This window comes from Callithrix jacchus, chromosome 14, assembly GCF_049354715.1.
Source record: "Callithrix jacchus isolate 240 chromosome 14, calJac240_pri, whole genome shotgun sequence".
Classification (NCBI taxonomy): Eukaryota; Metazoa; Chordata; class Mammalia; order Primates; family Cebidae; genus Callithrix; species Callithrix jacchus.
In genome coordinates this window covers 78,063,291-78,087,760 of record NC_133515.1, presented here as the reverse complement: position 1 = coordinate 78,087,760, position 24,470 = coordinate 78,063,291, and the positions used below count along the sequence as shown (strand labels likewise).

General features: G+C 36.2%; 1 protein-coding gene across 4 annotated transcripts in view; it reads right to left on the bottom strand.

Annotated features, from left to right (window-relative positions):
• The window catches only part of STRN (striatin), a 132,640-nt gene that overhangs the window by 69,934 nt on the left and 38,236 nt on the right, over nt 1-24,470 (bottom strand). For 3 of the 4 annotated variants that reach the window (XM_035272821.3, XM_017964417.4, XM_002757858.7), the window contains 3 exons: nt 22,155-22,258; nt 13,557-13,630; nt 2,351-2,429 (listed from right to left, as the gene is read on the bottom strand). In XM_035272821.3, coding sequence (XP_035128712.1) covers nt 2,351-2,429; nt 13,557-13,630; nt 22,155-22,258 — 257 coding nt within the window. Of the gene's footprint in view, nt 1-2,350; nt 2,430-9,801; nt 10,021-13,556; nt 13,631-22,154; nt 22,259-24,470 lie in introns of those variants that run through there. The other variant, XM_035272820.3, reaches the window with a different exon arrangement.

Genomic DNA, 24,470 nt, shown 5'->3' with positions numbered 1-24,470 from the left:
CAGTACTATGCTAGTAAGACTTAATAAATAATCTTCCAGCTGCAGATGGAGCTGTCTCTTGCAGTACCAGCCTCTACAGTCACTGAGAAAAATGAGAGAACCATACAATACACCATTCATTACATTTACCATAAGAAGAAGCTGGTCTTTAATATATCTAATAGCACATTCTTTCCTTTAGGCTAGATTGGAGCTAGCTCACTCCCAGACTCTACCAAATTAGTATTTTATAATAGTTATTCCAATAGTTTTTTTTTTTTTACATTTGTCATGTATCAATTGTTTGTGATATAGACAGAATGTTCCTAGCATATATGGTCTCCTTCATTACACACAAGAAGGGAGGATTTCTTGAGTCACCTCTACAGTATAGAAGCTTCTATCCCAAGACAACTTTAAAATAAAAATAGACCGCAATTAAATTGTGGCATGTAGGGGGTGTGGACACACATGTGTGTATGTTACTGAAAGGCAGTGGCAAAGAAAAAGAGCAAAGGCTTTGTACTGAGAGCTAGGTCTAGGTCCTATTTCTGCCACTTACTTGCATAACTTTAATTCTCCTGAACCTGTTTTCTATCCCCTAAAACAGACATACCTAATATTGTACTTGGCATATAAAACGCATTCAATACATATTAACAGGAAAGTTGACCAAAAAAGGCCCAAGTGGCAGTGGCAGGACCATGAAAATGGTAAATGCCATTAGTAAACATGATAGACAAACACTAGACAAACTTATAAGCAGGCACTGAGTCTACTGGATGAAAGAAGAAAACAAAGGTTGATGAGATAAGCAGTTTAAATTAAGTTTATTGCAAGATTTGGTCTTGGTTATTACAGTTGAAAGACCTATCTCAAAAATATACGTGATCAAAGGGAGTAAGTTTATCTTATCAGATCAAGATGCTCATTTTTCAATCCTATCCGATATTTATAGAAAGGTCTCAATTAAAATTTAGATAATAAATTCCCAAATTCCCTAAATTTAAAGTTCTTCTTGAAAACTGCTTCAAAGATGTTATATTTTTCCATTTTTAACAATAATATTTGAGACATACCTCACTTTGGCAACAAAATCATATTACAAATACCTGTTTTGAAACTGCTCTTGCCATAGATAAGCTGGTTTTACTAAATAGTTACTTCCTCATTCATTGATAAAATGACACCTTTACTCTGAAGAGTTATGGGTCCTTCAAAGTTTCTGAAAACATCTCTTGTATAGCTCATTATGAAACCATTTCTTGTTTTAAAAAAAAAATTAGCATTCTAAGAACACACCTATTTTAAAAAGATGTATAAGTCATATTTAAGATCAAAGCGTGGGCATTAGTAAAAATCCACTTATTAAATATCAGAAAATATCTCATTTTCTTCTGTTTAGATTAAAAAATAGATATGTGAAGACATTTTAAGATTCTCTTTCTATAGTCGAAAGGAATAACTGCTATACATCTACTTTGGAAACCTTGGGTTTAAACAACTTATAATCAGTCTTCAAACAACAGGTAGCAAATTTCCTTTACTGGGGCATTTCAAAGGTGGTATTTAAGAACCAGGCACTGAGCCAGTGAATCTAGTCTACCTCCTGATATCAGATCAATCCATCTTTGTTTACTCTTTGTTGTCTCAAATACATATTAATATTTTATGGAAGAAAGTTGACCAGGCACGGTGGCTCACACCTGTAATCCCAGCACTTTGGGTGGCCAAGGCAGGCAGCTCACTTGAGGTTAAGAGTTCCAGAAGAGTCTAGCCAACATAGTAAAACACCATCTCTACAAAAATACAAAAAAATTAGCCAGGCATGGTGGCACACGATTGTAGACCCAGCAGCTTTTGAGGCTCAGGCAGGAGAATCACTTAAGCCCAGGAGGCAGAGGTTGCAGTGAGCCAAGATTGTGAAACCACACTCCATCCTGGCCAACAGAGTGAGACTCAGTCTCAATCAAGCACGCAATCAATCAATCAATCGATAAAGCATGTGTTAGGCAGTATTTGCAAATTTGGAGAATTCAAAAAGGTCTCCAATTATTTAAAAGTTTTAAAACATAACAAAATTGCATGTAAACACCAACTGCATATATATTAAAATGTTTATATTCATACATAAAAGATGCAATGAAAAGAATAAAGGTATAGAATTCTTTTAACTATATAAATTCTACCACACAGAAAAAGTGTTTAATATGAAAAAGGAATAGTAATTCAATTAAGCTTTTTCACAGCATCCATCTAATAATAATAAGAGATAAAATATTCATCTGACTTGAAAATACACAGTAAAAATAACTTTGTAAAAATGTTTCTTGTCTTCAACCATTTTTAAGTTCGACCTCGGGACACTTACTGTCTGAGTAGTTGCCGACCTTGTTTCCACATTAACTGGCTGTTTTGTTGTGGCTGCACTTCTGTTTCATTACCTTCATCTGGAAAACATTAAGTGATAATAAAACTGACTTGATTTATGTATTAGAGGACATCTCAATTCATTAGTAACGTCCAATGAACATTTATAAGATTAAGAATATGTAACTGCAACTGTAAGGTATGTGTTACGATAATGCGAGTTCTGTTTTTTAACTGTAATTTCTATAACAAAATTCTAAGAAAAATTATTGCTACTGGATTTCCCTGAGTAGCAGAACTAAAATAAATACATTTTCCCTACCTTTAACTAGACTGAGAATTTTTCTCCAGAACAAAGACTTATCCAATCAAGTCACAAAATAAGAGCCAAATAACAGTATTATAAAGTAGCATATCAGAACAAGTCAATAATAATAATAATTGAACATTTAAAAATAACTAGTATTATAACTGGATTATTTGTAGCACAAAGGATAAATGCTTCAGAGGATGGATAGCCCATTTTCCATGATGTGATTTTTACACTTGCATGCCTGTATCAAAATATCTCATGTACCCCATAAATATATATACTTACTATGTACCCACAAAAATTAAAATTAATAATGGCTGGGCATGGTGGTTCACACCTGTAATCCCAGCAATTTGGGAAGTCAAGACAAGTGGATCTCTAGAATCCAGGAGTTTGAGACCAGCCTGGACAACATGGACTAAACCCTGTCTCTAAAACAAAACAAAACAAAAAAATTATCTGGGCACAGTGGCATGCGGCTGTAGTCCCAGCTATGAGGGAGGCTGAGGTAGGAGGATAACCTGAGCCCAGGAAATCAAGGCTGCAGTGAGCTGTGATCATGCCACCGCACACAAACCTAAGCAACAGAGGGAGACTCTGTCTCCAAAAAACAAATAAATAAATAAATATTTTTTTTGTTTTGTTTTTATCTTTTTTCTTTTTTTTTTAAATAAATAAATTTTTTTTTTAAAAAAAAGAACTAGAACAAAATACTGAAGAATGATGGTAGAAAAGCCAATTTGGTAAAGAGCACATATATAACAATCTCAATTTAAACCTGTTTCCTTCATTAGCTATTACATCTAAAACCCTCAAGTATTCTTTTAATGATATTGTTTGAAAGAAAACCTCCTAAACATTTTAAAGCTTAAATTCATCATTAGGTAAAAGCAGAGTCCTTTCTAGAAGATGGTAAAAAGAACTTTCCATATTGTAAGTCTGGACTGCACAATCTCCAAACTACACTATGGTTCTACATTAACAGTACAAAAATAGTGCATACTTTCCTCAGCCCTTGATCAAACTCTAAAACACTGCTGATCTGTATAGGATCTTTTTTAAATGGAGATACAAAAGGGACTGGTAAAATTTATTTGATGACATTTGAAATTAAGTATTTACTGGCCAGGCACTGTGGCTCACGCCTATAATCCCAGCACTTTGGGAGGCCAAGGCAGGCAGATCACAAGGTCAGGAGATCAAGACCATCCTGGCTAACATGGTGAAACACTGTCTCTACTAAAAATACAAAAAATTAGCTGGGCATGGTGGCATGCACCTGTAGTCCCAGCTACAGGGGAGGCTGAAGCAGGAGAATTGCTTGAACCCAGGAGGTGGAGGTTGCAGTGAGCCGAGATTGCACCACTGCACTCCAGCCTGTTGACAGAGTGAGACCCTGTATCAAAACAAAAAAAAAAATTAAGTATTAAATACATGCTGTGTTAAAAACACATATACTGTCTCTTTTATTCCTTACAACCTCAAAGATAGGTACTTAGTCTTATTTTAAAGATAAGAGAGCTGAGTTCTGGAAGGTAATTTTCAGGTTAGAAACATAGTGGTAAGTGTTGAACTTCTGTTTCATTCCAGAGCCCCAGCATTTTCCTTCACATGATATCACTACAACAGGAAATTAGAGAAATACATAAATAAAAGTAAGAATTAAATCTTGCATGTTTGTTTTTCTTCTAAAATAACTAGGCTTAGTTGTATGATATACCAAAGAAAAGAAGCAGAGTAGACTGGAGAGGCAGGTAGAAAATAAGGGGAATTAAATTAACTTCAAAAAGAAGCTAATTACTTTATGATAACTTCAAAGACAATATAAGAAAAAAAAAAAGAAGGGGACAAAAGCAATATCCCCAAACTAAGGGAAAACAAATACATCTTGTTTCCACTGACCACAAATTCAGGATCTGTGTATGTAACATAATATGTTCCAGTATATCCCCTTCTTAAGTCAAGTGAATAACCTGTACTTGCCAAGTAAAAACATTTACACTGCCATTTCAAGACTTCAGATGTGAAATGAAGTTTTGAGATCATTAAATCTCTCATTAGAATAGGGCTAAATCCTTTCTTTGCCATCCTCAAATATACTCAACTGCTTGTGCCTATTTTGGCAGCCAGTGATACTACAAAAGTGTGATACAGTAATTCAATGGACTACTACTCAAGAACAACAAAGAATGAATTACTGATACACACCAACATACACAAATCTCAAATGCATTATTCTAGGTGAGATAAGCCAGAATCAAAAGGCTGCATTCTATAAGATTCTGAAATTCACATGATTTTCTAGAAAAGGCAAAACTACAGAAATGGAAAACAAGACTACCAGTTGCCAGGGGATGAGAGTAGAGACATAGAGATTTGTGGATAAAGAAAACATGGCACATATACATCATGGAATACTATGCAGCCATAAAAAAGGATGAGTTCATGTCCTTTAGAGGGACATGGATAAAGCTGGAAACCATCATTCTAAGCAAACTGACACAAGAACAGAAAACCAAACACTGCATGTTCTCACTCACAAGTGGGTGTTGAACAATGAGAACACATGGACAGAGGGAGAGGAACATCATATACTGGGGCCTGTTGCGGGGTGGGGGGCTAGAGAAGGGATAACAGGGGGTAGGATGCTAGGGGAGGGATAGCATTAGGAGAAATACCAAATGTAGATGATGGGGTGATAGATGCAGCAAAACACCATGGCACATGTATAATTACGTAACAAACCTGCACGTTCTGCACATGTACCACAGAAATTAAAGTATAATAAAAAAACAAAAATAGTAATATAAAACTAGAAAAGACAAATCAATGGAATAGAGTAGAAAGTTCAAGGGGATAATTTATTAAAAAAACACTAAAAAGGGTGACTTTTATGGTATGTAAATTATATCTTAATAAGAATCAAATAAGAATGCACCCTATCCTCTTTTTAAAAAAGTGGTTTTTTTTTTTTTTGGTTTTGTTTTGAGATGAAGTCTTACTCTGTCTTGAGGCTGCTGGAGTGCAGTGGCACAATCTCAGCTCACTGCAACCTCCAACTCGGTGGTTCAAGCGATTCTCCTGCCTCAGTCTCCTGAGTAGCTAGGATTACAGGCATGCGCTACCACGCCCAGCTAATTTTTGTATTTTTATTAGAGATAGGTTTCACCATGTTGGCCAAGATGGTCTCGATCTCCTGACCTTGTGGTCCACCCTCCTCGGCCTCCCAAAGTGCTGGGATTACAGGCAGAAGCCACCACGTCCAGCCAAAAAAAAAAAAGTATATTCTTATACTGAGATAAAATCTGACTCTCTAAGTAACATCTGAGGTTACGGCTGGGCATGGTGGTTCATGCCTGTAATCCCAGCACTCTAGGAGACCAAGGTGGGTGGATCCCTGGAACTCAGGAGTTCAAGACCAGCCTGGCCAACGTGGTAAAAGCATAAAAAATCTCTACTTAAAACACAAAAATTAGCTGGAGGCCAGGTGCGGTGGCTCACCCCTGTAATCCCAGCTACTCAGGAGGCCAAGGCAGGAGAATCACTTGAACCTGGGAAGCGGAGGTTGCACTGAGTGAAAATCACACCACTGTACTCCAGCCTGGGCAAAAGAGTGAGCCTCTGTTCTAAAAAAAAAAATTAGTTGGGCATGGTGGTGCATGCCTGTAATCCCAGCTACTAGGGAGGTTGAGACAGGAGAATCATTTGAAACCAGGAGGTAAAGGCTGCAGTGAACCAAGATTATGCCACTGCACTCCAGCCTGGTCAACAGAGCTAGAGACTCCAACTAAAAAAAAAAAAAAAAAAAAAATTGAGGTTAAAAAAAGAAACCCAAAGTCAAATGGCTCTTATATTCCTTATTCAGGGTAAACTCCCAGTTCTTTCCATGGTCAGTAAGTAGTCATCAACTATCACATTCATTCTTGCCTTGTCGAGTTCAAAAAGTGACATTATATAAAAGTCAGGATTTTAATACAGATAAGTTTAATTTCCTAGTAATATCAAAAGTATTTGATTGCTATTTCCAGTCAAACTGGAGTAATAGACACTAGATTTACCTGTCTGCTGAAACAACTATAAAACAAAACAGATGAAACAATGGTTTTCAAAACATTGGACATCACCCAACAAATGACAGCAAATATCTGAGAGAATGGGGAAGCAAACAGGTGAGCCTCATGACCCACCCAGACACCACCTAGAAAGAGTTATCAGATCACTGCACAGGGAGGAATAAAAACAGTATCTGAAGAAATAATGGCTGAAAAGTTCCAGATTCTGTGAAAACTATAAACCCAGAGATCTAAGAAACTCAATCCCAAGCATAAGAAATATGTAGGGAGGGCTAACTATACCAGGTAATAATAAAAAATAAAATCATTTAGAACCAATGATAAAGAGAAAATCCTAAAAGCAGCCAGAAAAAAAGGTCACATTACATACAGAGGAACAAAAATAAGGGCAACAGCAGATATCTCATCAGAGATAATGCCTATGAGCAAAAATAAAGGCTTTTTCAGACATAGAAAAGCTGCAAAAATTAATTACTAGCACTTCATATTACAAGATATGTGAGAAAAAGGCTTTATGGTTGAAGGAAAATAACATGGAAACACAGATCTACACAAAGGAATAATAAGCACTGGGAATTTTTTTCATATTACTATTTAAAGATCTTTAAAATAAACTGCTGGAAAAAAATAACAATGTAGTGTGTGGTTTATCACACACATAGAAGTAAAATACATGACAACAATAGCACAAAGACTGGAAGAAGAGAAACAAAAGTACACTATTATAAGATTATTGTACTATCCATGAAGTGGTATATTATCACTTGAAAATAGACTGTAGTAAATTAAAGCTATACCTTGTAAGCCCTAAAAAGCAACTACTAAAATAGGAGTTATTGCTATTAAGTTAGCAAGAGATAAAACTGTCTCAGGGAAGGGCTGAAGAAAAGGTCCATGTGTTCTCATTGTTCAACACCCACTTGTGAGTGAGAACATGCAGTGTCTGGTTTTCTGTTCTTTTGTCAGTTTGCTTAGAAATGATGGTTTCCAGCTTCATCATGTCCCTTTAAACTGTCTCAGGGAAGGGCCGAAGAACAGTCCTTTTATATATATAAATATATATAAAAAAAAGATAAAATTGAATCATAAGAAATATCTGATTCATTCAAAAGAAGGCTGAAAAAGAAAAGAAACAGGAACAGACTGAACAAAAGGAAACAAACTACAAAGGTGGTAGCATTAACCTAATCGTATCAGTAATCATAATAAACGTAAATGGTCTAAACTTCGCAAATGAAAGACTTTATCACACTGGATACATATATTCAACTTCCAACAACTACCTGGCTTCTAACATTATATAGGAGAGACTGAAATATCAAAAATAAATATATTTTAACATAATCTGATACAATATTCCCCTAAAGTAGAAATATGATGGTCTGGAAGTGGGACAAAAAAAAAATTTAGAAAGGAAAAGTAAATTTTTATGAAAAATGTTTCGGAAAATGTCTGGATTATCAGTTTCAGAAAACTATGGTAAATAGATAAAAGAACAGAGAATGATAAAAAAGAATCCCTGCTTCCTTAAGGGTTATTTGAATATACCCTTTCTGTCACTTCCTAGTCCTTATCACTATCATCTACAAATCCCTAGATAACCCTCCAAATCTGGCTCACACGCTTCTGCCACCAAACTTCTATATCATCTTGAATGAAATCAACATGCATGTAGGTGATCCACTTCTGCCTCTCCACAGCCACCACCCTCCCTAGCTGTCATATCTTAGGTCTTGTCATTATGAAGAACTATCACAGATGCAAACTGATTCTCTAAGCATACCCGTCAGGCTCAATTACTCCCCATTCACTAGTTCTTTTTTCCCTAAATTCACTAGTTCTTTAATTTAGCTGGGACCTCTAGCCAGGGGCCAGCACACTACTGCCTGCATGTCAAATCCAGCCTACCACCTGTTTTTATAATACAGACACATCCATTCATTTATGTACTGTCTATGAATGCTTCCATGTTACAGTGGCAGAGTTGAGTAGCTGCAACAAACAGCCTGCAAACTCCAAAATATTTACTATCTGGCCCTTTTAAGAAAAGTTTGCTGACCTGCTCTAGACCAGAATCTACCCCTTATTTTTAACTCAGCCATTAGCCAGCCTCCTTGTGTCTTCACTTCCTTCCCTCTGTAGTTTTAGTTCATGGGTTATCACTTCAATCATTCTTTCCCCAATTTTTATGTCCCTTTGTCTCTCCATGAATTCGGTGAATTCAACTGTTAACTGCATTCTCTCTGACTTTACCCAGGCTACCAAATGTGCAGCTACTGCCTCTACATACTCATGATCACACACCTCAACTGGACCCTTAGCTTTTCTCGATCCTACTATTTCCTAGAAAGTTAGTCTTCCTGTTTACCATTAGCATTTAAACCTTCTCTGCTTTTCTTAAACATCTGACCCACTCTCAGCAGATAATCCTATCTCATACATAAAGCTATCATTTATGGACATTCCCTTAAATATCTACCACCAAACAGAAATCCATATCTACAAACCTGTTAACCTAACTTCCTACATTCTCTCTTGGTAATGATAAAAGACATTCTCCTCCTGCCATTCTCGAGCTATGCTTGGAATCCAATCCCTATCACTTCTTCAGATTATCTTCCTATTTTGAGTATCTCTACTCTTTCCCTTTTATACGTTACTCCTCTAAGACACATATCACACACATGCACACGTGCATGCACACACACACATACACGTGTCCTTCTAGCTACTGCCCTCTAATCTCTTTCACCTTCACAACCTAAGCTTCCTGAAAGCTGACTATATCCACTTTGTTTCTGCCCTCACCTCTCTCCTAAAACTGCTTAAAGTTCTCAGTGTCCCGTGTGCCACAAAGTCCTAGAGATATTCTTCAGCCCTCTGGGAATTAATCAGTAGTGTTGAACAGTCTTTCCTTCTGGAAACCTTCTCTTTTCTTTGTTTCCTTGATCTCCTGGTTTTCCTCCTACCATTAATGTACTCTGCATCAGGTTCCTTTTCATGTTTCTATTCTTCTACCAGTCTTTTAAATGTCATTCCTCAGGATTTCATTTTATGTAATCTTACCTCACATACAGTTCCTGGGTGATCGTTTCGACTCCAACGGCCTTGAGTGCCACCAGTACCACATGTTAATGCCTCTCAAATTTATGTATCAAACACATCCATACTTCTGACTTGAGCTCCAGACCCATATACTCAACTGTCTACTAGCCATCTTCACTTGGTTATTCAAAAAATAAATCCAAAAGTGAACCCATCATTTTCCAAGCCTACTTCTGGTCTAGTTGCTTAAACTACAAATGTGGGAGTCACTTCTGACTCATCCTTTTTTCACCCCCTACATCCAATCAAAAAGTAGTTCCTATGCTTGCTTTGGCAGCACATATACTAAAATTGGAATAATAGAGAGAAGATCAGCATAAAATCAAATTTATATATATATAAAAAGAACTATTTCCAGCAGATTTTACTTCCTAAATATTTCCTGAATAACGCCCTTGTCAAAGAAACCTTCTTCATTTGCCCAAGTTGCTCCAACAGTCCTCTAATCAGCTGCCCCATCTCCAATGTCGCACCTCTCTAATCCACCTTCCACCTTCCACACTACAGCCCATGTAATCCAAGAGTAAACCTGATGATAAACTCTAATTAAGATCCAGGCTGGGTGCGGTGGCTCACGCCGGTAATCCCAGCACTTTGGGAGGCCGAGGCATGCAGATCACAAGGTCAAGAGAGCGAGACCATCCTGGCCAACATGGCGAAACCCAGTCTCTACTAAAAAAAATACAAAAATTAGCTGGATGTGGTGGCACGCACCTGTGGTCCCAGCTACTCAGGAGGCTGAGGTGGAAGAAATCGCTTGAACCCAGGAGGCGGAGGTTGCAGTGAGCCGAGATTGCACCACTGCACTCCAGCCTGGCGACAGAGCAAGCGAGACTTTGTCTCAAAAAAATTAAATTAAATTTAAAAAATTAAAAAAAAGATCCTTCAAATGCTTTCCTTCTTCAAATGTTTAGAATATTCGTAAGCATGAACTACTCAACATGTTTCACAAGGCCCTTGTAACATATTTTACCCTCCAGCTAACTATCTACATCTGGAAATATTCCTTCCCTCCTCCCACTACTATCCAGGTATCCTCTTTCTCAAATGTGCTGTATGTAGTCTTACTTCAGAAGCTTTGCTGCTAATACTCTGCCTTTTTCCCACCTCCCATTCAAATATTTAGTCAGTCTACTTGTCCTTCAGATGTCAAAATTAAACATCACCTCCTCCAAGAAGCCTTTCTTGACCACTTGACTAGATTTGTGTTACTGTGCTCAATAACACTTATTATTTCTCCATTATACATGTCATATTATTATTGTAATCACTTCTTTAATTGTCTATATTCCCTATAAAAATCTGACAGAGCATTGTTGTCTTATTCACTGGATTTGGTACTGGATCTGAAAAACTTTCTAAAATGAGAAAAATACTATAATGTAATATTTGTAAGATGAATGGATGGCTAGAAAGATAGATAGATGGAATGATACTAGGTACTAAGTAAGTATTGTATACTGAGAATAACTAGGCATTATATACTAAGAAAATAAACATTTGAGTTAGGAAGTATTCCCAGAACATTTGCTAGTTTACAGATCAGGAATGGAGTAACCATAGAGAAATTTAGTAGTATCACAGCAATTTAAAATGTTGGGGCAGAGTCAAATTTGCATCTATCTGCTTTTAAAGCCCAAACCCTTTCTACTGAGCTGTGCTATTTATTTTAAAACTTAAAAAAAAAAATTTTAAGAGACACGATCTGAGCCAGGTGCAGTGGCTCACGTCTGTAATCCCAGCATGTTGAGAGGCCAAGGCAGGCGGATCACAAGGTCAGAAGATTGAGACTATCCTGTCCAAAGTGGTGAAACTCTGTCTCTAATAAAAATATAAAATGAGCTGAGCGTGGTGGCATGCGCCTATAGTCTCAGCTACTTGAGAGGCTGAGGCAGGAGAATCACTTGAACCCAGTAGGCAGAGGTTGCAGTGAGCTGAGATCGTGTCACTGCACTCCAGCCTGGCGACAGAGTAAGATTCCCTCTCAAAAAAAAAAAAAAGAGAGAGAGACAGAATCTCACTCTGTCACTCAGACTGGAATGTAGTGGCAAAATTATAGGGTACTGTAACCTAAGCTCAAGTGATCCTTCCACCTCAGCCTTCCCAGTAGCTAGAACTACAGGCATGTGCCACCATGACCAGCTAATTTTTAAATTTTTTTTTTTTTTGTAGAGACAGGATCATGCTATGTTGCCTAGGCTGGTCTCAAACTCCTAGCCCAAGCAATCCTCCCACCTTGGCCTCCCACAGTGGGATTACAGGCATTAGCCACTGCAGCCAGTCATGTTTACTTATAAACATTTAAAAAATATATTGCATCTAGGCTTCTATTCTCTTAAATTGATAGCCAAAACTTAAGAAATAAAAACCTTTTAATACAATACTGATTAAAATCACTCCTTTGAGTCAGTTAATATCATTTTAGAAAAGTTAACAAATAGCCTAGATTTTTTTAAAAAAGTATTTTGAAATGTATACACATCTCAGATTATAAGAACAGACACTCAAGTAAAAGACAGAATAATTTAAAAACAAAGAAAAAAAAATACACCAGTGATCAACTGCATTGCTCTAGATCTCAAGCATTTAATATTCAACTGAGAAAATGCATTAATACATTACTACAATGAATTAACTATAAAATTGGCAGTACTTTTAGAACTCATTTTGGAAAGTTCTTTCATACATTGTCAAATATAGAAGCAATATGATAAAATGGTAAGGACATGAATTCTGGAGTTAGAAAGACCTAGATTCAGTTCCATATTCTATCATTACTTAATATTTGTGTGACGTTGGGCAAGTTTCTCCACTTCACTGAATTTAAATTTCACATATGTGAAATGCAAATAAATATTATCTTTACCGAATAACTATTTTAAGAATTAAAGTGAATATATATACATAAAGCCTCTAACACAAGGTACATATTTCATTAAATGATATAAATGAACATTAATGTCTTCAGATACCTAATTGGGAAATTTAATCTGAAATTACGCCAAAAACCTAACTATCTGAAACATGACTGATAACTTTTGATTAATTTTTGTCATTCTTCCCTAATATCTACTTAACAAATGAATTACATCTATATTCCTTAATATCTGATTATTTACAAGTACTATTTTGCATTGTTTTGTGGTGTGAAAAAGCAGGAGAAGGAAAAGGAAGAAATAACTCAAAAATATAATAAATACTTCAGCTGTTAAAACATGTTCTAGTTACAGAAACTCCCGTCGGCAAGAAAGACCAAAACAGTTTTCCACCTGAAACTGAAGAATTACGTTTATGGGATGAGGAATTCCTACGTGCTTTAAGAAGAAATCTCTTATCTCCATATTTCCTACTCTTTCTCAGGATTTCAAGGAAATGATGTACTTTGTACCGCACATCTCAAAGTTCCCTTTAATGCTGGGCAGACCCAGCAAGACAAGGTTATGTTGGTGCATGTTACCCCATGAACTCTGATCCTTCCAGTAAGTAGAACTTAAGCAGAAAATGGGGAACTAAAAGAAAGGGCAAGAGGGAAAAGGAAGGAAGGTGGTGGAAAATGATCTAAATGACACTAAATGATTGGTGCCAAAAGACAAGCAGGTCAGAAAAAATAACTAACAAGCAAATAATTAGAAACTTACAGTTATAAACGTTGTTGCTAGAAAATACTAGACATTAACTTCTTCTTATCATTTAAACTTTCTTTAAAATTAGCTTACCAGAATCATAGCTTGGGGGCTTCATATCTCCCTGATTCAATTCTGTCCCATATTTCAACTTGTGGTATTTGGCTCTAACAAAGAAATTAGAAAACACAAACCATCTTAAAATATATTTAAATTATCTTTCATATATGCAATAATAGTAGTCATAAGTGTTCAGTAGTCCAGGCTGAACACTCCTAGAACTTTCGAAGGCTCATAGCTTTCCATGGTGTCAAAGTTGTAATACAAAAGCGCTTGTCTTTTTCGTTGTTGCTATTGTTGTTATACCATCAAGTATCCTTATAACAAAATAAAGGAATAACTCTGGGAATCATAACTCTTCTTTCTGTAATAATAAAATGAACTATATAACATCCTAGTTTCTGTAGTATTCATATTTTCCTGATATTTGTCAAAGCTAATTTTATTATCGAAAACAGTTTAAAAAAAAAAAGTTTGGATTGTGAAATAAATGTGTAAAAGACTTTTCTCAAAAAAATTGAACTTTTAAAAAGAAAAATCATCTACAATATTATGTGCCTTGTCAGATAATCATACTTTGCCAAATATGCATTATACTGTATAATCCAAGGGTGGGGGGGACTCCAGCCCAAATCATCAATGTTGAATAAGACATTCCAGTAGAAATGAATTTTTTCGAACTAATCAAGATATCCTTTGTGTTTTACTCAAAAAGAACTGTAAATGAGAATAAAACTGTCTTATCTTATTTTCAAAGTTGACAGAATGGATGTTAACAGAATTTGACCATCTCGGATTTAACCATCTAAGACTAGAAAAATAACTCAGCTAATGTAGAAATATTTAAAAGGGTGACTAAAAATGGCCGTACCTGCTTAATGCATTTGTATATTTTCACTTGTTGTCTCCTCAAAATACTGAGACCACTTATAATAAATATTCAATGTGTTAAAGACTGGGATATTAATATAAACAACAATAATTTGAAAAACCAAAATAATAAAGGAAGGAAAGTATAACACAACCAAATTCAAGTTTTTTTCTTTATAAAAACTTATATTTATATTTAATAAAGAAAAAAACAATTTTTTCTTTATAAAAAATTGAGTAGTTACCTTTAGGTTTTCTCATATTCTTTTTTTTTTTTTGAGATGGAGTTTCGCTCTTGTTACCCAGGCTGGAGTGCAATGGCATGATCACAGCTCACCTCAACTTCCGCCTCCTGGGTTTTCTCATAATTTAAGAAAAGTAGTGGCCAGGCACGAGGGTTCACACCTGTAATTCCAACACTTTGGGAGGCCAAGCAGGTGGATCACCAGAGGTCAGGAATTTGAGACCAGCCTGACCAACATGATGAAATGCTGTCTTCACTAAAATATTCAAAAATCAGCCAGGTGTGGTGGTGCACACCTGTAATCCCAGTTACTCAGGAGGCCGAGGTGGAAGAATTGCTTAAACCCAAGCAGTGGAGGCTGCAGTGAGTGAGCCAAGATCGTGCCACTGCACTCCAGGCTGGATGACAGAGTGAGACCATATCTCAGAAAAAAAAAAAAAGAAAAAGAAAAAAGAAAAGTAAAAAGGAAATGAAAAATTATTTGCTCAAATATGTAAAATATTGAAATCTTTGAGTATTTTGCAAAAATAATCATTTTGCAGTCACAACAGAAAAAAAAAACAATGTTTTTTATAGAGAGGAATTCTAAGAAAACCTGTAAAAATTATAGGCAGTTGACGTCCTATTTCTTAAGGTAGGTTACCTGAGTATTTTTTATAATAGTCCTTGTATCTTCACATATGTATGAAATGTTTTACAGTAAAATGTACACAATAAGAAAAAATATACTCATATGCCAATGAACTGATCTCTTAAGCAAAAAGTAGAAGGTACAAAATACTATGTATGTCTCCATACATTTTTTAAAAGTTACATATCTATTTCATATGCCTATGCATATGAATCTTTTTGGAATGATACATAAGATATCAGTTAATAAGATTTCCTTGGGAAAGAAAGTCAATGAACTGAGGAAGAAGGGAGACAATTTTGTTGTTATTTGGTTAACTATATGTATATATATTTAATTTTTAGTAAATGTATTTGGTCCAAATTATTTAGAATATCCATTCTCAATGTGTCTCTTAACCACAAAGATTTTGTCACTGGACTAAATGTTTTCGAATCTAGTTCATCGTATTTGTAATAATACTCATCATTTTAAGGTAAGATTTACAGACATTAATTCAACTTGCAGTTACTAGAAAGTAAACAAGGTTCTAAATGTAACTATCAATCTCTTACTTTTCCAGAAACACACTTCATTTACCATAAGACAAAGTAATAATATCTGCTAGAGGTCAAAATAGCAACTGAATGTAACTAGCCTGAAGACAGATTATATTAAAGCTTTTAAAATAATAGTGGCAATAAAATGTTATGGAGTTTATATCTTCTACATATATGTTTAAAAACACCATTTTCAAACACAAAATACTGCATTATAGTGCATTCTAGTGGTCTCAGGAAAAACTACAACAGAACTTAGGAAAAGGGAATAGAAAATATTTTTCAAAATTGTGACACATTATGAACATTTTATTTTAAAAATTAGACAAAGACAAAATATGTAAGGAACTGCTGTGTTTACCACAAGCTATGGCCCCTTAAACCAAGATTTCCCTACAGATTGTTACATTTGCTGCAATGTATTTTTCTCACAGAACCCTCCTTAAGCTTAATAGCCTTTTGAAGCTAATATGTGAAAATACCTTCTCGTTCATACCGTTTTCCACTGTTTTAACACTCAGCTCACTGTGTTAACCGATCTTTCTTGTTTGCTATTCTTTTTCTGTCTAATTCTGCCTGTAAGATAAACAAGCAGATCTTATGTCTGTTAATAATTTGATTAATTTCAATGAACTATTACTGAATTCCTATGATTTAACAAGCACTGTGCTGGCTGCTGGGACAACCTACAGCTTGTAGTCAGGTAAGGGTGGAAGGTGAGGGTATGCATAAGGGATAAGAATGTAAATAACTACAGCATACTGTGTAAGAGCTATAAGGGCTATAACAAGTATTACGAGAATGTAGATAAGGGATTATATAATTCGGTCAAAATTGGTGTCAAAGAAAGCTACCAAAAAGAAGGTAATATGTGAGATTTTAGCTAAATCTCAAAAAAGCAGTGGGAGTTTTCCAATCAGAAAATGGACTGGTGGAGAGAGCATTTCTGTCAGAAGGAACATCTTAAGTGGAAAACACACACACACACACACACACACACACACACACACACACAGTGGGTCAAAAACCAGCAAACAGTACAATTATACCCAAAAGGTATGGAAGGAATGGAGTCAGAGACAGGACAGAAAGGGCCTAGTTGTGAAGAACTTTACTAAGAACTTGAAATTAGCCAGATTTTTTTAATATAACAGGATTATCATATTTGTGTTTTATAAAATGAATTCTATGGATATGGAAGATGAATTAGAATACAAAATACTAGAAGCAAGGAGGACAGTTAAATTACTACAGTAGGGTGGATAGAAGTGGCAGTGAATAGAGAGAAATTTAAAAAATGGTATAATTTTTTCAGACTTATATTTTATACAGTATTTGAGGTTCCTCAGCATAGATGTTCCTAAGTCAACCTCAGATTATATACTATGTAATCTTGAAAATTTATATTAAATTTTATCACACATTAAGGAATGCTTTGATAAATCCACTACTAGGTAAGTAATTCTTCCGTAACATTAACAATTCAGTTTTAATTTTGGATCCTAAAGTGGGACTACTTAGAAAATCTGCAAAAATCATGCAAAGAAAATCATGTAAAATCATAATCTTTACTTAGGCAATTACAGGTAAAATGACAAAATATCTGGAGTTGCATTAAAATAGCTCAAGGTGAAAAAGACTGACAAAAACATTAACTGTTAAAACTTGGGGCTGTATTTAAAAGATACTAATTTCTCTCTGAGTATATTTCAAATTTTCCTCAATAAACTTTTTAAAATTTCAAGCCAAAGAAATCCTTTTTTAAAATTTCTTAGTTCATTACACAAATAGTGCCATAACATCAAGAATAATCCCAAATCATTCCATCAACTTCAAAAGATATAAAACCAGAAACTCTTTTCCAGGAGCATCCCATTTAGTTAAGGAAAAGAAGAAAAATATCTTCACTAGATTCAGCCAGTTTCTTATCTCTACTGTCCTTCAGAGTCAAATTTCTTAAAGAAATAAGCAACTCTATTTGTCCCCACTTCATCCTTCTCAGCCCTCTATCCTCTGATCTAGCTCATGTTCCTGCTGCCTTACTGAGGCTGCTTTAGTAAGGATACCAATAAGCTTCCAACTGGCAGCTCCAAATGACTATTTTCAATATACAACTTACTTGGAGTCTACTTAGCATCTTCAATTATTGACGCCCTCCTTTAACTCAGTTCCAAAATACTACTCTCTTCTCCTTCCTTCTCTATTTCTTTGCTGGCTCTTCTTCCTCTGCTTTTACCTCAAGTATTTCTACTTCCTGTCACTCCTTGTTCTCTGTTTCCACAATACTTGTTCTATCAACTACTCCTTTCACTTCATTCACAATAATACTGATTCCCAAGTATGTATCTTTAATCATGAGTCCCCCTCAAATATCTGCTCTTTAATTCTTATTTTAATTTATTTGATATCTTTTTTTTCCTCCCAAAGATGCCTCTTAACTCTTTATATCATTCAGTATCTTCTAAAACTCTCTCATAATTCATATAGTCCTTCCTTCAAGCCAGAAACCTGGGAGTCATTCTCAAATTACCTTTCTCACTCACCTGCTGTACCATCTCCAAATTTTAATATCATCTTCAGATTTTATGAATTCTACTGAAAATCTTTTATAGTTGATGTGTCTCTATTTCAGCAGCTACTATGTTATCATTTCTCATCTTAGACTATTACAACCTTTCTGCCTATGTTTACAGATCTTTCCAGTCCACCCCCCACATTGAGGTGAGGTGATCTTTCTAAAGTATATTTCATATACTATATCTTGCTTAAAACTGCCAAGTGCATAAAAGCTAAATGCAGTATATATTTCCAGACTGGATCCTGGACCAGGAAAAAAAATACTATGAAAATCATTATCAGAACATCTGAATAGACCTTGCAGTGGCTCATGCCTATAATCCCAGCACTCTGGGAGGCGAGGCGGGTGAATCACCTGGGGTCAGGAATTCGAGACCAGCCTGACTAACATGGAGAAACCCTGTCTCTACTAAAAATACAAAATTAGCCAGGCATGGTGGTGCATGTCTGTAATCCAAGCCACTCGGGGGGCTGAGGCAGAAGAATCGCTTGAACCCAGGAGGTGGAGGGAGGTTACGGTGAGCCAAGATCGTGCCATTGCACTCCAGCCTGGGCACCAAGAGTAAAACTCTGTCTCAAAAAAAAAAAAAGAAAGAAAGAAAGAAAAAAGAACATCTGAATATAGACTATATCAGATAACTGAATATCAATGCTAAATTTCTTTAATTTGATAATGTACTATTATAATTATATAAGGAAATGTTCTTGCTTTTAGGAAATATACACAGAGGTAGTTAGGGGCAAACTAACTAGCTAATGATTTAGGGGGAAAATGATACCTACAGAGAGAGAGAGTAAACACAATAAAGCAAATATAGCAAAATGTTTTCAATTTGTGAATCTAGGTAAACAGTATACAAGATTCTTGCAACTCCTCTAGATAGTCTGAGATCATTTCAGATAAAATTTTTTTTGGCTGGGCATAGGGACTCATGTCTATAATAACAGCACTTTGAGAGGCTATGGCAGGAGGGTTACTTGAGCACAGGAGTTCTAGGACAGCCCTGGCAACAGGGCAAGACCTTGTCTCTTCAAAAAATTAAAAAATTATCTGTGTGAACTGGAGTATATTTGTATTCCCAGCCACTCAGGAGGCTGAAGTGGGAGGACTGTTTGTGCCTAGGAGGCTGACATTGCAGTGAGCCACGATTGTGCCACTGCACTCCAGCCTGGGCAACAAAGCAAGACCCTGTTTCAAACAAACAAACAAACAAATAAACAAAATTAAACCTACCATATTCCCTGTTATATGTAAGATAAAAGTCTGAACTCGGTGGTTAGGCTCTCTGTGATCTAACTCTTGCCTCCTTCTACCATTATCAGTCATCAAGTGAGAGGAGGACCACAACCAACATCCTACTCTCCACACAAAATGATTACAAATTTCTGAACACACCAAACTGCTTTCTTCCATGTCAAACGTGTTCTCTCTACTTCCTACACCTTGCCTGTCTGGCAAGCAATTTCTTATTCGATGCTATTCAAGCCTTACCTCCTCTAACTCTGCCCTCCTTTCTACTTCCATCTTCCAGATGAAAATAACCACTCCCAGCCACACATGGTGGCTCACGCCTGTAACCCCGGCTCTTGGGGAGGCCGAGGCAGGCAGATCACTTGAGGTCAGGAGTTCAAGACCAGCGTGGCCAATCTGGTGAAACCTCATATCTATTAAAAACACAAAAATTAGCCAGGCGTGGTGGTGGGTACCTATAATCCCAGCTACTCAGAAGACTGAGGCAGGAGAATCACTTGAGCCCAGGAGGGGAGTGAGCCAAGACAACATCACTGCACTCCAGGTGAGGCAACAAAGTGACTCTGTTTGGAAAAAAAAAATAACCACTATCTTCTTTGTGACCTCAATATATCTTGTGCACTTCTACTGTAGTAGCACTTATACTTCCCTGTACTTTTGTGGTTTACAAGTCTGGATACAGACACACCCCATCCCTGGTTACTTTAGATTTATGTATTTTCAATTCTCCTGCCTTATAAGATAGTATAATGTAAAGAGTACAGGCTTCAAAACCATACAGATTTAATGGATCTGCATCACAGCTCTACTACAGCTCTGCTACTCTACTCAAATTACTTCGTTTTTAAGTCTCAGGGGCTGATACACATAGCCATCCAATAAATAGTTGTCATAATTAATGTTATTATCCTATCTCTTTGGTTAAGCCTGTAATTTAGACAGCTTAAAATCTCAAATACTCAGCAGTGCACAGCAACTCACGCCTGTAATCCCAGCACTTTGGGAGGCTGAGGTGTTGGATTACCTGAGGTCAGGTGTTCAAGACCATCCTGACCAATACTATGAAGTCCCATCTCTACCAAACATACAAAAAAAGTAGCTGGGCATGGTGGCATGTACCTGCAGCCCCAGCAACTCAGGAGGCTGAGACAGGAGAATTGCTTGAACCCAGGAGGTAGAGATTGCAGTGAGCCAAGATCACGCCACTGCACTCCAGCCTGGACAACAGAGTGGGACTCTGTCTTTTAAAAAAAAAAAAAACCTTAAAAACTCCCAAATTATGTACTTTTAAAAATGGTTTCGCTTTCCATGTCCCTAATACAGCTTTCCATCAACTTTCCCAAAGTATGAAAATAAACACCTTTTCACTAAGAGGTCAACCTACTTTCAATCTGTTACACCAATGAAAGATTCTACATGAAGATGAACACAAGTTCTAACAAAATTTTATTTCTTTCTTATTATTCATAACTATCATCTATTTATCTGATTGCATCTAAATGCTATTTTATTGCAAATATCCCTTTCACCAACTTCAAAAAGAGAAAAACAAGCACCATTAAAAAAAAAAGCAAAGAAGTAGCAAAATAGATAATTCTAATATCACCTATAAGTACTCAGTTACCTAAAAAAAAACTGTCTCAGACTGTTGATGAAAAAAAAAATCCAAGGCCCATTCATTAAAGCAAATAAACAACTCATGTAACTTCCAAAACTCTCACTCATGACACTAGCAAAATAGAAAGGTAAGATAAGCTTCTGGAGAGATAGTGATGACTGACAGCAAAGGAACAAAATATACACACAAAAAGTCTACACAGAATCTCAACATAGTCTGCTGGAGCAATTTTTTTCTAAAGAAAATACACCAAATTGAATAATATTAAATGACAGGAAAAGGAGCAAACTTTATAAAAATTTCCTTTACAAATAAAAAACCTTCAACTTTAAAATGAATGGGTATTGACAGTTCAGGGAGCACATCTGTTTCTTCAAAAAAGGCAGAGTAGGAAAACAAATGTTGCTAATTTTTTTTAAAAATCATATAAATCTGTTTTTTGATCATTATTATTCACAATGAAATTAACATATTATAGCCATTCATACAAATGTTTACTACAGATACTCCTGAATTCAAGCAGTATTAACATTTAAATTTATTTTAGGAATGATGAAAAAAGTATTCCTACATTTCAGAGAACACCATTTTGGCTGGTCACAGTGGCTTATGCCTGTAATCCTAGCACTTTGGGAAGCCAAGGTGGGCAGATCACCTAAGGTGGAGAGTTCAGACCAGACATGGAGAAAATACAAAATTACATAAAATACAAAATTAGCCATGCATGGTGGTGCATGCCTGTAATCCCAGCTACTCAGGAGGGTGAGGCAGGACAATCGCTTGAATCGGGAGGTGGAGGTTGCGGTGAGCCGAGATCGCGCCATTGCACTCCAGCCTGGGCAACAAGATCGAAACTCGGTCTCAAAAAAAAAAACAGTATTTTTTATTTTACTGAATTACCTTTCCTGTTTAAGAGCATACTCCAACATTTTGATCCTCCTCACAAGATCCTTCTTCAAATTTTCTTGGCCCTTCCTTTCTCCCTGTAGAAAGGCGATCTGGGCCTAAGTAGGGGAGAGAAAGACAAAATTCGGTTTAGACCCAAAAAAAAATTTTTTTTTTTTAAAACTCAGTAAAGAACTTGTGGAATTCACAACAATTAGATGCAAATACATTTCCTTTACATATTTGTCACAAAGTATGTAAGAATATGAAAATGCATGACTGCAAGGGGGAAAAGGGATTTAAGTTAGAAAGCAAGGGGACAACATCTATATGCATTTTACTTCAGACTAGGTATTTTATAACACATAGTCCATACCATCTAGAGTCTACAATCTAAAACAACTAATACTGCTGGGCACGGTGGCTCACACCTGTAATCCCAACACTTTGGGAGGCTGAGGCAGGCAGATCACTTGAGGTCAAGAGTTTGAGACCAGCCTGGCCAAAACAATAAAACCCCATCTCTCCTAAAAATACAAAAATGAGCAGGGCATGGTGGCACCTATAATCCCAGCTACTCGGGAAGCTGAGGCAGAGGGATCACTTGAACCCAAGAAGCGGAGGTTGCAATGAGCCAAGATCACGTCACTGCACTCTATTCTGGGTGACAGAGTGAGACTCCATCTCAAAAAATAAAGTAAAATAAAATAAAACAACTAATATTAATGCAAATAAATGCAAGATGTACAGAATACTTTGATAAAGGGTTTTGTCTTTTTGCCATCAACAGGATTTCTTTTTTATAAAGCGGGAAGGGGGGAAGTAAAGCCAGTTCTTAGAATCCCCTTGCACAAGCTTCATCATATATTTAAACTTTGTATCAGATACTTCAAGTGACTTTATTATGGACCTCCCCTACACACAGTAAACTGCTCCCTTTTCTCAATCTCCATCCTTTTTCTCACCAGCCTTGAAATATAATCCACAGAAAAAAAGAAAGTTGGGAAAAGGAAAATCAGAGACAATGGCCTTCTGCACATTCCTGCCCCCAACCCCAAGGAATTACTAAAACCCTAAATTTGAACATGAAACAAACTGTAAACAGCTTTTAAAATCAGTAAAACAGAGGGGCTAGGAAAGAATAGCTCTCCATAATATCAAAAGGACATTTACAATTGAAATACTATCTTTCACATGAGAAACTGAAACTATGTCACAAACACTACTTGTTAAAGTGACTCATAATACCTCTTAAAAGTCATAAGGACCTCAAAACTAGCTAAAAATTTCACTTTCTCACATGTACCACCACCCCCTGTCTATTATATTGGCCAATTAAGACAGGTAGGTAACAATGTTATTTATATATCTGCAGTGCTTTCCATGAAGTAAACAGTAACTTTACTTTCAAGGATGACCTTGCCACATTCCTAAGGAATTGTGAGGACTGTCCAACTTAGGTTTAGCAAGTGAGCCATTAAACTTAATTTTCAAAGATTTGTTTTTATTCAGTACCACAAGAAACATAAAATCCAACTTACCTAGTCTCTTATAACTGTCAAGATATAGGTAGTGTTAGGTTTTTGTTTTCATTTCAATGTGCTTTAAATTTTACATTTCAATTAAGAGAAGGATTGCATTTATCTTACTGAAATAAAAGTGGTCTGAAAACAATTCAATTGTTTCCAGAGGTAAAGGCATCAAATATGCACAATACTCTTTTGAAATTATATATTCTGCAGTAGGATAATTATGTTACCTAACCAGAACAGTAATGACACATTTAAGGCTGATAAAAATGAAAGTCTTGTCAAAAGGAAATGACGGCCCAACTTGTCAGGCCAAACATGCTTTGGCACAGAATTTTATATGCTCTTTAAAGTGAGTTTAATAAAAGTAATAAGCTAATCAATGCAATCAAATACTGAAAATAACAACAGTGTCAATAATCAATTTTGTCCTTTCTATACTCTTTGGCTAGTTTCATATTTCTGCTACCATCATTGGTCGTGGATGATTCTGAAACTTCAGCCTATAGTACTCTAAAGTCTTTACTGTATATGTTCAACTTCAAGCATAAGAGAAATCACAATTAAAAGTATTATCAGAGGCTGGGCACAGTGGTTCAGCCCTGTAATTGCAGCACCTTGGGAGACCGAGGTGGGAGGATAACTTGAGCTCAGGAATTTGAGGCTAGCCTGTGCAACATAGCGAGACCACGTCCCTACAAATAATTTTAAAAATCAGCCAGGCATGGTGGCAGGTGTCTGTGGTCCCAGCTACTTGGGAGGCTGAGGCAGGAGAATCACCTGACCCCAGGAGGCCAAGGCT